At 36.0% G+C, this 21,807-nt stretch overlaps 2 protein-coding genes across 3 annotated transcripts; one reads left to right on the top strand and one right to left on the bottom strand.

Annotated features, from left to right (window-relative positions):
- Positions 1-9,758: 9,758 nt before the first annotated feature.
- On the top strand, positions 9,759-15,447 carry LOC109167610 (probable LRR receptor-like serine/threonine-protein kinase At5g10290). Of its 2 annotated transcripts, XM_019316658.1 has the most exons (13): positions 9,759-9,866; positions 9,963-10,016; positions 10,697-10,785; positions 11,208-11,340; positions 11,748-11,819; positions 11,950-12,093; positions 12,190-12,261; positions 12,382-12,447; positions 12,595-12,659; positions 12,893-13,036; positions 13,126-13,467; positions 14,122-14,516; positions 14,771-15,447. In XM_019316658.1, the coding sequence occupies exons 3-13, from the start codon at positions 10,719-10,721 to the stop codon at positions 15,083-15,085; spliced, it is 1,815 nt and encodes a 604-aa protein (XP_019172203.1). In that variant the 5' UTR covers positions 9,759-9,866; positions 9,963-10,016; positions 10,697-10,718; the 3' UTR covers positions 15,086-15,447. The 2 variants fall into 2 exon arrangements, with proteins under 2 accessions (XP_019172203.1, XP_019172204.1); XM_019316659.1 differs by lacking the exon at positions 9,759-9,866 and having other exon boundaries at positions 9,873-10,015; positions 10,690-10,785.
- Positions 15,448-16,259: 812 nt separating this feature from the next.
- LOC109167609 lies at positions 16,260-21,323 on the bottom strand. Its single transcript, XM_019316657.1, has 6 exons — positions 21,007-21,323; positions 19,784-19,946; positions 19,608-19,690; positions 17,764-19,446; positions 17,296-17,464; positions 16,260-17,195 (listed from the first exon to the last, which is right to left on the bottom strand). The coding sequence occupies exons 2-6, from the start codon at positions 19,860-19,862 to the stop codon at positions 16,570-16,572; spliced, it is 2,640 nt and encodes an 879-aa protein (XP_019172202.1). The 5' UTR covers positions 19,863-19,946; positions 21,007-21,323; the 3' UTR covers positions 16,260-16,569.
- Positions 21,324-21,807: the final 484 nt, after the last annotated feature.

Genomic DNA, 21,807 nt, shown 5'->3' on the forward strand with positions numbered 1-21,807 from the left:
AGGGGAGGTTTAAGCGCGCCAACCAATTATGTAAGCGTCAAGTTGATTTATTTAATCTATGTTTGTTAATATTATAAATGAATTTTCTAATAACTACTGGCTACTGCCAAAGCTTGCGGCGACAAATTATACTATGAAGCGTGGTCTTGAGAAATGTTTATTTGTAGTGTATTAAATAATTATTTTTAATATATTAAAAATTTGTTTTTAAGTAATATATTTCAAAAAATAACTTTTAATGTAATAAAAATAAGTATTCAGGATATTAAATACCTAGGCGTCTCATCGTTGATAAGGTTCGGGAAAGGCTAGCAAACTGGAGATCTAGATCGTTGTCTCTAGTTGGAAGAGTGGTGTTGGCTCAATCTATCCGGGCTACCATTCAATTTTTCACAAGGCAAACCTCATTGATTCCAAAAGGTGTAGTTTGTTTTTACAATTGACAAACTGATCCGTGGCTTTTTGTGGGGAGAGAATGAAGACGAAAGGAGATGTCATTTAGTTAGCTGGGAAACGATAACGCATAGGAAAGATCAAGGGGGGCTGGGGCTACGCAGATTAGAAGAGATGAACTTAGCCTTTTTGGCCAAATTGGGTTGAAGGATCATGAATGGCGAAGAGAGCCTTTGGATTCAAATTCTGCTGCTACAACTGGATCATCAAATCAGGAGATGTAAATATAAATTAAAAGTTCAATACATGTGACACCGGGGCATACCCCTGATTACACCAAAAACATAAATATTAACTAGACACAAAAAAACTGGAATAACATCGCGGCTAATACAAATTAGACTAAGCTGCTACAACTGGATCATGGTGACACTGGATGGCTAAGGATCATAAATGGTTGGCCAACATGGCGCCAAGCTGCTACCATTTGAAATGTTTGTGGGTATCCCCTTCCGAATGAATAAAATAAAACAACAGGTTGCCCATTATATTGTTGACACTATTCAATGAATAAAAAAAACAACACGTTGCCCATTATATTGTTGACACTATTCACGTGATATATTTTGGAATTTTTTTGGCCTTAAAAATCTTTTTGGATTTCATGACAGTTATGTCAAAGGTGGACCTAGGTTAAAATAAATAATTTATATATTGAATGTTTACAATTTAGATTCTGAATATTCGTTGTGTAAATTGTGAGCATTTAGTATATAAAATTATGAACATTCAATAGAGTTCTATTTCATGTACTTCCAAATCCTACTCCTTCAATTTTACTTCCTGATGTGGGGGCTCTGATAATTTTTATTTTTTTTTCATGTGGGTCCTAGTATAAGTGTCTACATCAAGATTTTGTGTGTGTGTGTGTGTATGAGTAAAAGTAGGGAGTATAGAGTGGAAGTACACATAGTATTTTCCCATTTAATATGTAAATTGTATATGAACATTTAGTATGTAAATTGTGAATATTCAATATGTAAATTGTGTACATTCAATATGTAAATTGCAAACGTTCAGTATATAAAAATTGTGAACATTCTGTATGTAAATTGTGAACATTCAATATATAAATTGGATAGTTATGCTGTGCATCCGTATGCACCATGCATGGTGCATACGGATGCAAAAACGACGTCGCTTTATTAAAAACGCGCGTCTCCCCTTAAAAAAAAAAATCGGGTTCGATTCCCAGCAACAGCATTATGTTATTCATTCATTCTAAAATTTTAGTTCATAGATTATGGAATTTTAGTTCATTGATTATGCAATTATAGTTCATCGATTCTGAAATTGTAGTTCATCGATTCTGAAATTTTAGTTCATCGATTCTGGAATTGTAGTTCATTCATTCTGAAATTTTTAGTTCATAGATTAGATTCTGGAATTTTAGTTCATAGATTCTGGAATTATAGTTTATCGATTCTGGAATTTTAATTCATATGTTGTTGCTAAAAATCGAACCTGAATTTTTTTTTTAAGGGGAGACGCGCGTTTTTAATAAAACGACGTCGTTTTTGCATCCGTATGCACCATGCATGGTGCATACGGATGCACAGCATAACAATCGTTATGCCATGGAGCCGTGTTCACCATCCATGGTGAACACGGTCCCAACGGTGTTAGTGCACCATTATCTTTTTTTTTTCCTTAATTAATCGAGTGACTTTTCTTCTTCATTTTCACATTTCGCGGTTTCACTTTAATTTGAGGTGAGCAATGATTTCGGACATTCATAAATTACATGCACATTCACTTTGGAACCATGCCTACACATTCCCGTCTAAAACCATGGCTGCTCCTCTGTAGCGCAAGCTTCTTCAACATTCATAAATTATGAATTTTCTGTTATGAGATTATGAATTTTCTGTTATGAGATTATGAATTTACTGTAAATTCATAATCTCATAACAGAAAATTCATAATTTAATAAATGTTTTTCTTTTATGCGATTATGAATTTTCTGTTATGAGATTATGAATTTACAGTACATTCATAATCTCATAACAGAAAATTTATAATCTGACCAAACGCGCGCCGTTAACACCAGATTCGCGAATTTTTTTTATTTTTTTTTTACGTAAAAACGACACCGTTTGAACCCGTGTTCACCATTCATGATGAACACGTTTTCAGGGCATAATTTGCTATATAAATTGTGTATTTTTAAACTCAAGTCCACAGCATAATTTCCACTGGAAATAATGGAGGCCCATGAGCCCATCTAGGCTGAGTTTACCCATTTGTACAGCCCATGCCCAACATAATCATTTTAATTTTCAAGGGCAATTTATATCCTACACCACGGCGCGTGTTGCAATATGCGCCCAGATGCAAAACGACATCATTTTAATTTATTTTTTTTTTTTGAAATTTTTCGCCCCAGTGAATGGCAGTAGTTTTTTCTTAAAAAAAAACGCTGTTCAAGAATATACATAATGTTATACTAGAATACACATAATTGTATACATGAATGTACATAATTATATAACAAAATATACATACTCTTTTTAAAAGATAATACACATAATCTAACATAATACATAATAAACATAAACTTTTAACGTACTACACATCAACTATTAACATAATACACACAAATTTTCTGATTCGGATGTACATAATTGTATAAAAAGAATGTACATAATTCTATAAAAAATGTACATAACTGTATGAACCAATACACATAACTGTATGAACAAATACACATAACTGTGTGAACAAATACACATAATCCCAGCAACTTCCTACCGCGCCTCCCAAAACGACGTCGTTTTGGGAGGCGCACGGCGCACAGTGCTATGTGCGCCGTGGTGTAGGGTATAACGATTGATTTTCAAGAGCACACTATTACAATTTTGGGATTGATAAATAAAAACAATTATATTCTCACATGACTAAAAAAAAAAACCAAAAATCCAGACGGCTAAGTCTTAGCTGGACGGTTATGCTGTGCAACCGTGTGCACCATGTATGATGTTGTAAAAATGACGTTATTTTGACGTTCAACTTTAAAAAAATTCAATTTCGATTGCTGTTAACGGCGTTATGTTGTGTATAATTTGACTATACATCCATAACTTCATAACTATACATTCAGAATTGCATGCATAACTACACATCCATAACTTCATAACTATACATTCAGAATGTGAAATTATAAAATTATGAACATATGCTTACGTAACTAACAGCAATCGAAAATGATTTTTTTTTTAAAAGTAAAACGACGTCGTTTTTGAATCTGTGTGCACCATGCATGGTGCACATGGATGCACAACATAATTTTCCGTCTTAGCTATATAAAATAAAAGCTAAACAAAAAAGGAATAAGGCTCAAATTGGTTACTGAACGTAACCTGAAAATGCAATTAGGCCACTGAACGAAAAAAAAAAAAAAAAAAGTACAATTAGGCCACTGAACACTTCAAATGTATGCAATTTCACCTGATAGCAGGTTATTATCAATTTTAGCAGGTTACTTGCTTACGTGGCTGCTAAGTTGGCATTTTTAATAATTTTTAATAAATTTTAATAATAATTTTTTTTTTTTAAAGAATAAAAAAAATGACTTCTTTTCTTTATTTTTTTTCAATTTTTTAAAAAATTTATTATTAAAATTATTTAAAAAGTCAACTCAGCTACTATGTAAGCAGGTAACCTGCTAAAATTGATGGTAACCTGCTATCCGGTGAAATTGCATAATTTGAAATGTTCGGTTGCCTAATTGCACGTTTTTGGAGTATTCAGTAGCTTAATTGCATTTTTTTTTTCGTTCAGTGACCTAATTGCATTTTCAGGTTACGTTCAGTGGTCAATTTGAACCTTATTCCAACAAAAAATTAATATTATTAAATATTAATAACATAAACTAAACTAATACTCATGTGTATTCTAAACCATCTAACCCATGGCAACCATGCCCCCAATTTTTTTATTTTTTTAAATACTCGTAATTCTTTACCAGATAGTATCTGTTCTATACTTTCTCAAACAATTTCAATCCAAAGTATCTAAGTCCCACTACCGGGGTTCAAACCTATGACTATCCATTTAGAATGGTAACCATGCCCCCAAATTTATTACATAAGAAGTGCCAGTATTGCAATCAAGTCAAATTTTTTATTTTTTTATTTACATTTTTTTAGAATAATTTTTTTATTTACATTTAATTATTAAAACTTCGTGTTTTGCAAAAACAACCAAAAAAAAAAAAAAAATACAAAAACAAGATCAAAATCAAAATCAAACTTGGAAATATTTTATATAGTGTATTATATGAAATCTCTAAAATTTAATAAAAGTCCTTTAACTTGAATGAAAAATGAATTGGTAGTATAAGTTGTATTAAGCCCGCACGGACTTAACTCACTAGTTCAGTAGGTAGTATTTGAGAGATTGTGCGTGATTTACAACATCCCAAATACTTTTTGAGGCCTTTGAGATTGAGGATTCAACCTTTTGAGAGAAGTATAAGTTGTATTAAATGTTTGTGTTTTGTGTTGTTTCTTTACATTTTCTTTCCAATTTTACCATTCACAACTTTCTTTTTGTCATTTATTTTAACATGAATTCTTAACTGAAATTAAAAAATATAGTAGTGGTATAAGTAACATTAAATGTTTTTCTTTGAAGTGTACAGTTATAATTTCTTACCAAATTTGTCATTAATATTTTTTTTGTCAGATCTACCTTCAACAGGTAAAATACACACACACACACACACACATATATATATATATATATATAGGGTACGAATCTCATGAGACCCCCAACTTAAATGAGATCATGAGATCTCATCCCATCCATTAATACAATCCTAATGGAATTTTTTTTTTTTTTTTTTGGTGAGTAAAGAGGAGCTTTAGGAGCCTCAGAGGTTACGAGAGCCTTCTAGTTGCAACACTATTGGCATCCCGAGCAAGTAAGAAATTTAAGTCACTAGGTGGGAGAAGTAACGAAGTCGTCCCCCAGGAATTACTATGCCCCAGATTGGCTAAGAAGTCCACACATTGGTTTCCTTCCCGAAGGACATGGCGGAGGTCGCAAACGTGAAACCCTTCCATCAAGGATTTGCAATCTATAATCAAAGTATCAGCCTCTGGACTGGATCCTGAGTCATTAAATGAAAAATAGAAAGTAATGAAGGTCATAATTTAAGCAGAAGGGTTAAAAAGTAATTGTAGAGTTGTGTTAATTTTGGTTCGAATTAAATTGTAATATTTAGCATAATAATAGAGACTTTATAAATGGAAATTAGTTGTTTTGATTCTGTGGTGATATATAGCATAAGGCGTTAAATTATTTGTCATTTGTGAGGGTATTAATTCCGAGATCAGAACGTGCACAGTGGAGGGTGAAGGCTACACACAACGTGGTGCGTAATTCAGTGTGTGCGGGTGTTTGTAGAAGCGTGTGCGTCTGTTTGTTTTGGATGAGTTTGATGTGTGCATTGACATAGACGTTGGTTTGGTTTACAGTTTTTATTACAAATATATGTACAACTTTCGGCCATTCGAATGACTTAGTGTGAAATTTTTTTCGTTTAGTATATAGATTGTTAATGAAGATTTGTGCATTGTGGGGTAGTGCCGTGTTCGTATGTGTTTGGAATTACATGTAGTAGATAGCCGTTAACTTGACAGAGGGTGAAGTAGTGCCTGTTGGTGGGTGGTTAAAATGTAGGCAATTTAACTGTGCGTTCGTGGGTAATAGTGTGTGCAAGTAACTGTGTATGTGCAAGGTAATACGTTTATGCGTTCGCATGCACCAGTGTGTGCTTGTATTTGAAATGGCGTGTGCAAACTGTAAGTTAAGGAGTTTTGCAATTTGTTTACCTTCAATTAGTGGCCAAGATTATTGTTGGGGGTGTGCATAGAATGATATAGTTAATTTGTTTAGCCAGTCGGTAGTTTTACAGAGTGTCAATTAATGCTACTACTTTGATGAATTAAAATTTTGTTATTTTATGCGAAATCTGGTTGCGAATGTAGAAAGGGGTATGAGTGTGCGTAGTAGGGATATGGCGTGTGCGCCGTGTGGGTGAAGTGTCTTACGGGTGTGCATTCGTGGGTAATAGTGTCCGCAAGTAGCTTTGTGTGTGGAACCAACTGTGCGTACTCGGTGTGTGCGTGAGTTTGCAAAAGCATAGGCGTGTGTTTGCATAAAGAGCGAGTGTGTGATTGCAGAAGCGTGTGCGTCTGACGGTATGAACATGAACATGGAATAGACTAAGACATGCGAATTGAAAAAAATGTATATGACGAGTGGGAAAACTGTATGTATTACGCAGTGTCCAATACAAAAATACAAAAATAAAAAATAAAAAAATAAGGAAAAGCATTTAACCACTTCATCCGTGCGACCAAATGCTTAGGAGAAGCCCGAATCTTCAAAGGCGGAAATAGTGCCAAATCATCTGCATCAAGGTCATCATCCGAGCCATCCGAAGCTGGGCCTGGTTACATAGGACAAGGGGGTGATTCAACATCATCGACCGGCGGCAAATGTACCACCACATCTACCGCATCTACCATCTCTACAGCATTGTCACCTGGTAATACCAAAAATTAATGCATAGGACCAAAAAAAACATACCACAACGTCATAAAAACGGTTACCATGCACCTGAGCACAAATTCACCCCCTTGCGCACACACCTAAAATTTTAGCCTTAATACCAGTACAATGCACAAGCTTAAAAACTACAACGCACCCACTAATTACTACTTCCATATGCTATCAACGACGGTGAATCGCACAATCAACAACAGACATGAATAGTTCTACGCACACACCCAACAACACACATGCACACATAACGTTAATATACAAATCCGAAAAAAAAAAAAAAAAAAAAAAAAAAAAAAACATGTATTGTTGAAATAATTCTATAAAATAAAAATTAAAACAACAAAAGGAAATCACCTACATATTTGAATACATCTACTAAAATAATTGAAAACAAAAATAGATGCATTGACCATTATCATGCACCTAAGCAAAGACTCCATCCCCACAGCGCACACCTAGAATTTTAGCCTTAATACCAATATGATGCACAAGCTTAACAACTACAACGCACCAACTAATTACTACTACTATACCATATGCTATCAACAATGGTGAATCGCACAATCAACACTAGACATGAATACTTCTACGCACACACCCAACAACACACATGCACACAAAAACGTTTATATACAAAGCCGGGAAAAAAAAAAAAAGAAGAAGAAGAAGAAGAAGAAGAAGAAGAAGCCATGTACTGTTGAAATAATTATATAAAATAAAAATTAAAACAAGAAAAGGAACCAACCAAAAAAAAAAAAAAAAAGCATTAAAAAAAAGGGATAAAACAACCACTGCCGATCAACCCAAAATTCGCGTTCCATGTATTTGCACACGATATTGCTCAATAGTGGATACACATTATTATTAAATGGTAAATTTATAGGGTACTGATTTTTTTTTTTATTAAACATCTGTATTGCTTTAAATCGCACAGGCCATTTGTCTTCTCCGCACAGGCCACCGCCATATGCGTATACGAACTGATTTCGCATTCATAAATTTTTTTTTATCAAAATAACAACATGCATGAATTCAAGCTCACTGAAAATAACGACTTTTTACATCACTAAGAAATTAAAAATTCAAAATAAAAAAACAATGGCATGGTAGAGGACGCACAAACCTTAAAAAAATAAATAAATAAATAAGGGAAAAAAAACACCTTGCGAAACCCTAACACCTCTACTCACACTGCAGCTTTCGGACGACATCCTAAGCAACCTACCGGCTACCGCCCAACACCGCCACACCACCCCATCACCCCCAACAACCGTCAACAACCCCCACGCAAACCCCCCCCCCCTCCCCTTCTCGGGAACATAGCTTTCGGACGAAAACCCTATGCACCCTACCGCCCAACACCACCACGCCCCTCCACCACCCCCAACAACCGTCAAAAACCCGCATGCAAACCCCGCCCCACCTCGGAACAAAAACCCATGCCAGAAACCAGAAACCCACACAAAAAAGACATGGAACTCGAAATACCTTGAGGGGAACCAGAAGAGCTGCCCTTCCAACACTTACAAGGCCTGATAGAAGAACCCGCCATGTAGACTACCTGGACGACACGGACAAACCGGCACCGGAGAGGAGCGTGCTCGCAAAAAACGGAGGAGTCCGCCTAACCCTTGCGTTGCAGCGATGGAGAAAACTCTGACAGGAGAGGAACTGAAGAGACGGACGCGAACTGAAGAGCCACGGCAGTGAGAGAAAAATATTGAAATTGATTTGATCGCAATAATAACGCTACAACCCTCTACACACACGCACGGCAATAATTAAGGAAAAGAAATAATGATAATGACAAAATACCACAATGACCCTAGCTACATATAAACTCATCAACACATGGGATCCAAATACAAATAATTTGAGCCGTTAAAAACTAAAAATAAACGAACAAGATGTAGTCTCACGATCTCATTAGACTAAGGGGTCTCATTGGATCCAATATCTATATCTATATATATATATATATATATATATTTATTTATTTATTTATTTATTTATTTATTTATATTTATATTTACGTAGTTTCTATAAGTTTAGTTTAATTTAATAATAATATTTAATTAATGAATAATATGTATCTATTTTAACTTTTTAAAATTAAAATTCACATTGTTTGAAAGAGTATTTTTCATGTGTTATCTTATTTGATATGAAATATATGTATTATTGACTTAGTCAACAAATCATTTTCATTACATTAATTATGATGTCGATATTAAAATATATTTATAATAAAAGAAATTAAAAAAAAAAAAAAAAAAAAAAAAAAAACTAATAGGATTTGCTAAAACTTTATCTTTTTTTTTTTTTTATAATACTATGTCCAATGCATTTTTAGACAAATTTATGTTACATAATAATATTTGTTATCACCAAAAATTAAATTTTCATTTTCTAATATTTATAAGATTTATGTGTTTGTTTATTTAATTTGATAATTTAATATTATTAATTTTTTATTGTTCATTAGACATTATTCAGTAGTAGCGGATAGTGCATATTTATAATTAATATTTTTATGAAATTGAGACAACAATTAACAAATTTAAATTCTATACTCCTTATCCAGTAAATCACAGATAGACCAAAGTACCCAACAAACAAGGACAATTGATAAGGTTGACACGATGAATATTTATTGGTCACATAAAGTTGGAGTTTTTTTTTTTTTTTGATAATACATAAAGTTGGAGTTGAACACACGAATTTGATTCGTTCTTTCTTTTCTTTGCCAATAATAAGGATGAAAATTCCGCGAGAAAAACGCTGCAGAGTGGGGCCACTTTCCAACCTAACTCCCCATGCCCGCCAGCCACGGCAGCCAGGTTCTTTCCAGTTCTTCTCCTCCTCATTTCTTGCTAAGCTTTTAGGAGATGTTTGTTTTTTCGTTTCCAATAATAATACTAACTTCATTTTTACAGTCAATTCGCATAAAGAAGTGCCCTTTTTGGAATTTGTTCATCTCCCTTTTGCTGGTAAGACTTTCACTTGACTTCTTCTTCTTTGATGCTTACTGCATTCCGGCTTCTTCCCCAAAACTTGGGAGTGTTTGGTAAATAGTTGTTAGCTTATTGAGTTAGTGGGTTTGATTAATTGATAGCTTAGCTGATTTTTGAAAGATGTTTGGTAAATTAGTAACTGATAGCTGATTACATGTAAAAATGATTTTTTCGAAAAGTTGAATTTGGTAAATTAAATGACCTTTTGAATTTTAGCATTTTGAAGCTGTTACAAAAAGCTAATTAATCCAACATTTTCAATGCATTAAGTGTGTTTTCTTGGAAGAACTGAGTAGAATTGTGGAGGCAGGAGTCTGGTTATTAATGCACTTAAGTTAATATGTACACTAGCTCTGTATTGAAGATTTGTTGAAGACCTTTCAAGATTGGGAAAGTAGTTAGAAGTAACAACTGTGGAGCTATTGTAAAGTTCTGTACTGTTCGGTTTCCCTTGCTTCTTGCTGCTTATCCTCTATGGAGTTTGACAAATCAAACGTTTCATATGCTGCATCTATATGTTGATTATCGATTTCTATTTCGTATATTCTGTATGTAAAGTTGCTGGATTGGCATTGACATAGCTTTTCTTTTTATCCTCTCGCCCATACTTTGGGATATGGTGCACTAATAACTTGGAATTTGTTATTTATTTAAAGCTTTAAAATGTGATCTTTCGAGATGGAGCTGTTCTTTGCAATACTAATATCAGCGTGCCTGTGGTCCTTTGTGTCGCCCGATCCCCAAGGTACTCTACTACTTGAATTTTTTTTTTTTTAGTTATTGAAGCAGTAAATGCAGCATATGATAAATTTAAGCTTAGCAATAGAGGATACTATAATCTTTTCCCGATTTGAGACCCCCTCTTAGACAGATATTGCTGCCTTCAATTCTTTTATAGTATACTTTCAATGTGATTTTTCTCTGTGCAAGGGAGTATAATACGATCAAATTCAAATTTTTTCCATGCCTCGTGCATTATAATTTGGAATGAGTTTCGAAGTTCCTTAACTGTTGTCATATGGCATACTAACTCCATCCATTCAATTGCTCCCACCAATTCTTTAAATACTTTTTTTTTTTCTGTTAACTTTATGATATTAAATTTCTACTTCTAAACAATTATGCAATGAATTATTCTGTATGAAGTAACCTCAAATGTTTTTGTAGGAGAAGCACTGTATGAATTGAAGGTATCGCTAAATGCATCAAATAATCAGCTTCCTAATTGGGACCGAAATCAAGTTGACCCATGTACTTGGTTCAAAATTAGATGTGATGAAAATAAAGATGTCACCATGGTGTAAGTAACATTTTTATGTAATACCTCCATCTCCTCTTTTTTTTTTTTTTTTTTTTTTTTTTTTTTTTTTGGGTGACGAGGGAAACCAGCAACCACTACCCAAGGGTGTGCACTGGGTAAATCCATCCTTGTGACCCTAGCCAGCAAAGGACCACAAGAAGGTAAACCAGTCTAGGTTGCTCATATCTGACTGGCTCAAACCAAAAAGGTTGGGATTCGAACTTGTGACCTTGTGGTAATGGGTTACACGTCTATATCCTTATTCCTTAGCCAACTTCGTTGGGGTTACCCCCCACCTACATCTCCTCTTTCTTCATGAGCACGTTGTGATGGTATATAAATTTCTCTATTTGTAAACTGCTTTGCTCCGTACTCATTAGTGTTATGATTTACTCTCTTTTTTGCAGATTATTGTCTAATATGGGGTTTTCGGGCACTTTATCTCCACAATTAGGGGTTTTAAAGAAGCTTACTACACTGTAAGTTAATCATGTTGATTTGGATTCTGATTGCATTTGAATTGCTCTATGCTATTCGCCATTTCTTAGAAATGAGTTCGTTCCAGTTCCCACTCCATTGGTTGATAAATTGCAAATCTTCATCTTGTAGTTCCTTGCAAGGAAACGGAATAACTGGTACGATTCCTGATGAATTAGGAAATTTGACGAGCTTGACAATGCTAAACCTGGAAAGTAACCGCTTATCTGGAGAAATACCGCCTTCTCTTGGCAATCTGAAGAGTCTACAGTCCTTGTAAGCAATGCTATCGGACTCCCAATAGAGCCTAGCTTTCATATTCACTATTTCTATTGTCTTAAGGAGATTGAAATATGTTCCTATGTTAAACAGGTTCTTGAGTCAGAACAATCTTACCGGAACAATCCCTCAATCGCTTTCAAGCCTTTCAGGCTTAGTTAATCTGTAAGCTATTAATCTTGTTTGAAATATTATCAATAAATGTCTTGCAAAGAGAGTAGAGAATTTCAATTATAAGTAGAGATACTCTTTTATTTAATGACTTTCTTGAAACGTTCTTTGCAGACAACTTGACTCAAATGGTCTTACTGGCCAAATACCCGAGAGTTTGTTTCAAGTCCCCAAATACAAGTATGCTTACCACTTACCATTTCCTGGAAGGCTGGGACAATCAATTAGAACCTGCTTGTTAATATGATATCTACGCTGTTCTTTTGGTATCTATCAATATTTGTATCTAAGTGACTTGATTTTTTATTTTTTTTTAATTTTTTCTAGTTTTACCGGTAACCATTTAAACTGTGGCTTCAATTTGAGTCATCATTGTGAACCTGATAGTGAAGGTAATTTACGGTGCAATGTTATATCTATTTAATGGATTACTTTATTAGTCTCTAATACAGAAACAGGTCCTATGATGAATATGGGGAAGAAAAAAAAAAAAAGTTCTTTTCATGTTTTGAATGATTTTTCGAAATTAAAGCAAACATAAAAAGTACTGATATATTAAATGAAAGCAATGTACTATATTCTAGTACTTATATTTTACTCTGACAAGTTAATTTTGTCTTTGCAGGTTCTTCACATAAGTCAAAAACTGGAATGATTGTCGGGATTGTTGGTGGGTTTATTGCTGTTCTTCTTCTTGTTAGCTTGCCACTATTTTTCTGGAGGGACCGGCATAAATACTACAGGCATGATGTCTTTGTAGATGTCCCAGGTTTGTGTCAATTATGCTCTATACTTAGCTATCGTTAAAATTTCATTCCCACTTTTATTTGCTGATAGTTTCCGGCTTCATATCTTCAGGGGAAGTTGACCATCGGTTTGAATTTGGTCAGTTAAAGAGATTTGTGTGGACGGAGTTACAACTTGCTACCGACAATTTCAATGAGAAGAATGTCCTAGGTCAGGGCGGTTTTGGTAAGGTATACAAAGGGGTGCTTCCAGATAATACTACAATCGCTGTGAAACGATTAACAGATTACCAGAGTCCCGGTGGAGATACTGCGTTTCAGCGTGAAGTTGAGATGATAAGCGTGGCCTTCCATAGGAATATCTTACGTCTCATTGGCTTTTGCACCACACCAACGGAGCGCCTTCTGGTATACCCATTTATGCGGAATCTAAGTGTGGCTTACTGTCTACGAGGTACTTCTATTTATTCATAAAGCTGCTCAGGTTTTAATTGATATTCATCTTTTTTTCCGCAGCTGTTGAGTATATAACCATTAATGTGCAATCCAACTATTAGCTTAGGCTTTTAGTAGGGATGGAGCACATTCTTCAATTTGGTATCAGGCCCTAAGGTCATGGGTTTGAATCTCTACATCACCCAATAAGCGACTACGGTCCACGTGTTGCTTGGAACCCACCGCACACGTGAGGGGGTGTGTTGAGTATATAACCATTAATGTGCAATCCAACTATTAGCTTAGGCTTTTAGTTGAGAGGACAGTGTGACCAACTTGGTATAGCTTAGGCTTTTAGTTGAGAGGACAGCCTGACCAACTTGGTTGGGATTGCCCCCAAAATGTATCTTTAATAGTATTAATAGCGCCATCACAATATAGAGTATGCAAAAGATGAATTAAGAAAATGATGGGTAGCTCTTAAAGTAGGCATGCAAAATGTACAAATTCATTGCTTGTCGTCTTCTATTAATGAAAATTTTGTTTTATGTGTAGTCTGAATATATCTGATAAGATCCAATACGGTTTCAGAATTTTGCTTGTTCTTTTATTAATGAAAATTTTGCTTCCTGTATCATCTAAATACATCCGATAAGATTCGGTATGATTTCAGAATTTAAATCTTGGGAGTCCGTCCTAGATTGGCCGACCAGAAAGAACGTGGCATTGGGCACTGCACGTGGACTTGAATATCTACATGTACATTGTAACCCAAAAATTATTCACCGTGATGTTAAGGCTGCTAATGTGTTACTGGATGAAGATTTTGAAGCCATTGTTGGTGATTTTGGCTTGGCAAAGTTAGTAGATGTTAGACACACCAACGTGAAGACTCAAGTACGTGGTACGATGGGTCACATAGCTCCTGAATACTTATCTACTGGAAAATCGTCGGAGAAGACTGATGTTTTTGGCTATGGAATCATGCTACTAGAACTTGTAACTGGTCAACGTGCAATCGATTTCTCTCGCCCTGAAGAAGAAGATGATGTCTTATTGCTTGATTATGTAAGTTAACAACTTCGTTTTATATTTTTTCATACAAGCAAAGATAGAAAGTGATAGTCTTGTTACTCGAGGATACATAGTGTTAAGAGTCCCACATTGAAAATATAAGAGAGGACATGTGTTTTTAAGGCCATAGGTTAGACCAGCTAATTGATTGGATTCAATCTTTTAGTGTGGTTTGGTCCCTTGGCCTAATCTTAGTTTATAACATGGTATCAGAGCTTTGAAATCACCACATCTTTGTCGTCATGAAGGTCAAGAAGCTCCAGAGAGAGAAAAAGCTCGGTGCTATTATAGACCGTAACTTGAATGAGAACTACGACATCCAAGAAGTGGAGATGATGATTCAGGTGGCATTACTATGCACCCAAGCATCACCCGAAGACCGTCCAACAATGTCAATGGTAGTCCGGATGCTGGAAGGAGAGGGGCTTGCCGAAAGGTGGGAAGAGTGGCAAAATGTTGAAGTAACCCGTAGGCAAGAGTTCGAGAGACTGCAGAAACCGTTTGAGTGGGTAGAACATTCGCTCTATAATCAAGAAGCTATTGAGTTATCTGGCGGAAGATGACATTGTAAATTTTGACCTGATTTACAGAGCTTAGCTCCGATCAATATCTCTATCGGTTTCTCTAGTGGAAGATGACAGTGTAGGCAACAGCATATATACTAGTATACAATACACGTGTTTTGACCTGATTTACTATGCACCCAAGCATTACCCGAAGGTTGTCCAGGAATGTGAAGAAAGATTATGTGATTTGTAGAGATTCTTTTGAATTGTCTGAATAAGCTATTGATGAGTTATCTGGTAGAAGATGACATTCTGGGCAACTACAAACTAGTGTAGAATTCATGTAATATTGATGTTGTTGTGATTACATATTTGGTACGAGGGACATGATCTTTGTGTTATACTATGCACAGTTACAACAATGTGATTATCATGTAAAATAAGAGACAGTATAATGCCATTGCAGGCTTATCTAGTCAAAAGTACTACTGCATCAATTTGTGGACTTTAAGGTTTTCCAGAGGCTATAGAAAGCATCAAGTTTTTACCTCCTATCACCTCTCAGTTTTCACCTTATTTTACTTCCTTTTCATGCACTGAAAAAGTCTTTACTAAGCAAGAGAGGGAATCAAGGAATCACGGTGACTAAGTATCTTATTAGGTGGGAGGACTAGTGCAAGGTGCTCACAGAGAATCCATCATATTGACTGTAACTCTTATACTGTGACTAACAGAATGTGCAATCTTATATCATTGCCAACAATCTACTGGATGTACTAGGATGTTTGCTAACCGGGAACTTCTGCCCCGAGGAAGCATTATTGAATCTTCATGAGACATACAAAAGTAGCAAAGTTTTATCATCATTTGAATGTTGAACATATATGGGTGTTTGGTAAATGGTTGTTAACTGATAGCTGTTAGCTGATTGAGTTAGTGAATTTAACTAGTTGATTGTAGAAAAGTATTGGGTAAATTAGCTATTAGCTGATAGTTAATTACATACAAAATGCCTTTCTCAAAAAGCTGATCGAAAAAATTACTTTGAACAGCTTTTTGAATTTTAGCATTTTGGAACAATAAGTTGTTACAAAAAGCTAATTAATCAAACACTAATTGATTGTTTAACCAAGTCAAACAGCTAATAGTAATCAAATAAGTCAAAATTGACTGATAGGCTAACTATTTTACCAAATAGGATATATAAACATAAATGTGTAGTCCAACTATCAATTTAGGAATAATCACTTCTGTTGACAAACAAATTTTGCATTCCCTATGAAGACTAGATTATTTTTTTGCAGAAAGAAAAGAAGTTAAAATTTCTCAAGTTGAACTAATTAATAAGATCACCTCATATACAATGAATAACCCCACACCAAATAAAAATGAAAAAAGAAGAAGAAAAACCTATCATGTTATGTAAAACCTTTTGGCTTTTGCCTATGCAATCTACAAGCACTCCATGCTTTAGGCAAAACAGCATGTCACATATCTTACTTACACTGCATATGCCCCAAAGCTCGAATCAAAACTTTCCTTCATGACAGTGGTTGCATATCTTTTATAATTTCTTGAATCAAATCTCCTGTTATCTGGGATTCGATATCTTTGCCTAGAGCATTCACATCTTCATCAATCAATCCAGTCCACGGGGTGGACTTCAAGTCGCGTGCCACTATACTCTCGAGGGAATGATAAGATTCGTCTGGTGCTGGGTAAATTTGAGCTCGGGTCATTTCCCAGACACGATCCAGTAACTTCCTTCCTTGTGGAGGTCGAGGCAGAGGGCCAGTCGCCTTTTTCAAGAATCTAGACGCTGTCAAAGGTGCCCCAATCAAGCTCGAAAGTGCTTCGTTCAATAAATCACATAGCAACTTATGATTTAACTTCTCTCCTTGATCGTGTTCATTTCCCTTTGTCTTCTGCCTGTAAGATTCTTCTACTTCTTCGAAAACATGGTTGCTAATTGGCTTTCCAAGAGGATCCCATCTCGATAGGTATTTATCACACGAACCATCGTACAGACCAGAAGCAATTAGCAGATCCCTGATATAAGCTTCAGCATTGTCCTTTATCTCCATCATTTCATCCTCGAGAGGCTGGTCATCAATCACGGCCTCTCCAGGGATTCCAGTTTCTAACTGATTCAATTGCCTCCGCAGTTCTGTACCAATAAATGAAAATTCTTTTAACTCTCTTAACCATATCATGCAAAATCAAATCTTAGTATTAAGACATTGTTACGAGGCAAATCAAACTCTTACCACTTAGATTGGAGCTGATCTCTCGGAAAACACGAGGCATGTCACTCTCATCCAGTGGATAGACATCTGGAGTCGAAGCTGGGCTGAAATTATCTCCAGGCCTCCAGAATTCTTCATTAACACTGCTGCAAACAGACGCAGGGCTTGGTGGCACTTCAGTGGAATTTTCCTATAATTGAAGGTTATGAACATATATATTAATAATGGGTGGGATGTGTTGAGCATATAACCATTAATGTGCAATCCAACTATCAGCTTAGGCTTTTAGTTGAGATGGAGCACATGCTTCAATTTGGTATCAGAGCCAGACCAAAGGGCATGGGTTCGAAAACCCACCCATGGACCGTAGTCGCTTATCGGGTGACGTAGAGATTCGAACCCATGACATATATGCTCAACAGGATGAACTGATCCTGTTGTCAACTTTTATTCTATGATAAAAAGGTTGAGGAAAATTTCAACTCTTACATGTCTTTCGTAAAGATTCATAGTAACAGTTGGTGCATTGAAATTATGTTTACTTCCATGCGATTCCTCCAATGATGGAAGTTTTTTACCAAAAAGTTTTCCTCGGAGGATGAAACTGTATTTGAAGCTGGATACTTTTTCTTTGAGGTTGAACTTCTCTTTCCTCCGTTTCTTGGCATTCAAAGTTACCTTTTCGATAGCTTCATGTTTCCTCCTTATATGGGCACCTGTCAAAATATGGCGATCCTCCAAGAGAAGCTTTCCAAATGATGTTCCAGATACAGGAGCTGACAAAGACCGAATGAGATTCCTAGGAGAGAGTTCTGCCTCGAGTTTTACATCATCATCATCATCGTTATCCTTTCTGAAAGAACTGCTTTGCATATCTGATTTATTTTTCATCTCATCCCAGTGGCTAAATTTGCTTCCTGAATTCCTAGTGCCACTAGATTCTTCTGTTCTCGTCTTTTCCTTACTTGATAGTCCCAATCTAGAACATCCATGAACAGCCCGGGGGATATCACGACAAGTTTCTTCCTTTAGGACATTCCTCAACCTTTCTGTCAAGAATCTCCTCGTGTCTCTGTTAATAAACTCGGGAGAATCAGTCCCATCAAACTGAACTTCACTTCTATATGATCTTGTCGATTCAGAACGAGGCAAACTCACACCAAGGTCCCGAGTAACACTTTCCCTTACCTGCTTTGCAATGCGTTGAGCTAATTGCCTTGCATCTGGCGATTTTTCACTATAAGGAGTTTCGATTCCTCCTCCTCGGGCAATTGTGCTCCTCTTGGAACTCTTGCCTTGCATTTCGTGCCTCAACCTTTCCTTAACTTCCTCAAGAAAATCTTCCATGCTACCCCTGTCCTCTGAAATGCCTGGAGAACTTGCCCAGGATGCACCTTTGGTGTCAAAATCATCGAACCCAGGCCTCAAAATCACAATTTTCGTGGGAGCTGAGACTTTCTCAAACTTCTGGGAAGAATTAATTAAGGCAGTCTCCTTAAGGTCTGTTTTCGAATTTATGGTTTTGAGGAAAAATGAGTTCTTTTGCTCATCTGCATAATCTTCCGTTTTGTTTTTCTGGAGCTGTAAACTACTCCTTTCTTGGGGATACGCTTTCAGTTCTGTAGATTTTGCATAAAAAGCCATCTTTTCCCGGTTAAGGTTCTGTTGTGCAAGCCACTGACTTTGAGGAACGCCAAGCTCAACAACTTTCGAACATTCCCTAAACCTCGCAGATTGCCACGCTTCAAATTCTTTCTTAAACTTCTGCAATTCCTCCTCCTGAGGGTGTTCTCGGGGTTTGGGTTTCTCCAACTTCACGCTGCTATCGCTCCATCTGTCTTGATCACAGTATTCATAGCCATCAAAAGAACTCAACTTTTTATGCCTCGAGGAATTCGTCGTGAGAGTGATGCGATCAATCGGGACCTCTCTCACCTCCTCCTCTTCGGGAGTGTTGCTTATTTTCGTTTCATTGTTTTTCTTGTTCTGCCTTGCAACGGGCTTTGAATCTAACGGTAACATATCCACTCCCATCAAACGGGCTACTACACTAGGTGCATTCCGTCCTTTGTTCGGTCTTCGACCAATTTCCTCATTAATAAGCTTTTTAATCGGAAGCTCAGGGGTATACGAGTTCTTGTCAGACCATCCATTTGTCATATGATAAGCACACTGGACATATAAAGCAATCAAGAAGATAAATAAAAACCAGTTCTTTCAGAAACTATCCGGGCAACATAGAAATCCAAATAATCTATTATGATAACAAGGAAAAGAATGGATAACAAAACTTTAAACAGTTAACATCGAATACTAAATTGTAAAACTTTTACCAGAATGTTATTATTGCCTCCGGTACAAAGTCTCTGGGAAACCTCTACGGGCAGGTCCAAACTGTTTCGAGGAGCCTCCAAACCTGCAGAGAAGTCGAAGATATCCTTAAATTAGCACTTGGGCACAAAGACATAAACATTAAACAGTGTTAGATACGTGAAACGGAAACACTTGCCACCCGGCTTCTTGTGAGAAACAAACTTCCTAGCCATCCCGTTTTCGCCAAAATCAACTAGTTCAAACAAGCTTCCCATGCACACAATGGGACGAACCGATAGGTTACCCCATTAAACCGAAAAGGTTAGACATTAGAATATTTCATGGACACGAAGCTCAACCTGCAGATGCAACATGAACAAGTAAGAAAACGGAAAAATGAAAGGGAAATCGGAATATCATTGTTTAGGCAATCCCATTCTCACAAAAAGTAAAACAGTTAATCAGGGTAAAGTAGCTTTCAACAACAGGAAAACGATGTTTGAGGGGGGAACAAATTATCAGAATTCATACATTATTATAAGCTTTAATTCTTGGATAATGTTTCCTGTTTTCACTGAAAGTAACTGCTAACATCACATCCCAATTTTATTTTTTTTTTCTTTCTAATAAAGATAATTTAAATATTGTCACTTAACTCTCTCCACCATGAAGAATTCATGTTAGTCCCACATGCCAGCGATGAATGGAGAGCAAAAAGTCATCCATCCACCTCATCTGAGGGGTAGCTTTTGCAGACCAACATATCACATGATTATAGGTAATAGCTTTTTCACAAATTTAAAAAAAAAAAAAAAAAAAAAAAAAAAAAAAAAAAAAAAAAAAAAGTAATATGAGAATCTTGATCTCATCTAGCATTCTTGAGAACCACTTGATTAGTTAGATGAAGGCAGATTATAAGATTGATCAAGAAAAAGTGTGAAACTAAACCAAATTTGACCATTATAATTTCACCATATACTACTGTGCAAACAAGTCTACTCTTTCCCACATCAAGGGCTGCAAAATGATCAGGGAGAGAAATCTACTTTTAATCTAAATGCTTTTATCATTGAGCCTGATAACCAGGATTCAAATTTCTTTAAAAATGTCGCCAATCAAAATTACATTAAATTTCCATTTCAAAGAATTTGGTGATTCTGATTTTGACCACAGAATCTGGCAAAATTACCAGAAAATTACAAATCAAACCATATACCCAATATAACCCACCAAAAATCCCACCTCAAACTGAAGAACCCATAAACTAAACAAACTGCAAAATCCCGAAAAAAAATCTGGGTTTCAAGATTCAATTTTGCTACACCAAATGCACCTAGAAGAACCGATCAAAAGACACGCACACGAACCCAGATTCGGCAATTTGTAGTAAAAAAAAAAATAGTAAATGTGCAGACTTACAGTTGAAGGAAGGAAGCAATAGAAACCGAAATTGTTAGGGGGACAGAAGTGAAAACTCAAGAATCCGCAGAAGAAGAGAGATGAAGGGAGAAACAGAGGAGAATGGGGGTGGAAACTGGAAAGTAGAAGCAGTAATTAGTATGATACTAAGAGGGGAAAGAAGAAGAAGAAGAAAAGGTGAGAGCTTTTAGCATGAAAGTAAACATCGCTGGAAAATGGAATCTCTCTACAAAAAGGTAGCTTGGAGGTCTCAGTTTCCGAGAAGCAGGAAAATTGGTAAGGCTTTTGTTCTAGGTAGGAATCAAGTGGTGTCTGGACCACCCTGATGGGAGAATGTTTATAAACTTAATTTAATCACTCCCTATTAGGAAGAGATAGGTGATAGGTCCCATCATTATTTCATTTTAAATTACTATCTAAGATCTTCCCTTGAGCTACCCTGCATGATAGCCATGGGGAGTTGGGGACCAATTACCTAAAACAGGGTTATTCTGTATCTAATTTTTTTTTTAAAAAAAAAAGTATTCAAAGTGACCTCAGTTTCTTTGTGCACAATAATATTTGGCTCTGTCTGCTGACCATTAACCATTGAGTCACCGTGATTTACATCATTCCAAATATTCTATCAGGCCAAGGTATAGGGACCCTTGGGGTTGGAATGCTCTGTCAGGCCAAGGTATAGGGACCCTTGGGATTGGAATGCTCTATCAGGCTAAGGTATAGGGACCCTTGGGATCGGGGATTCAACTTTTTGGAAGAAGTTAAAACTGTGTAATTAAATCAAAATAACCGATTATACTA

The sequence above is a fragment of the Ipomoea nil genome, unplaced genomic scaffold (assembly GCF_001879475.1).
Source record: "Ipomoea nil cultivar Tokyo-kokei standard unplaced genomic scaffold, Asagao_1.1 scaffold3169, whole genome shotgun sequence".
Lineage (NCBI taxonomy): Eukaryota > Viridiplantae > Streptophyta > Magnoliopsida > Solanales > Convolvulaceae > Ipomoea > Ipomoea nil.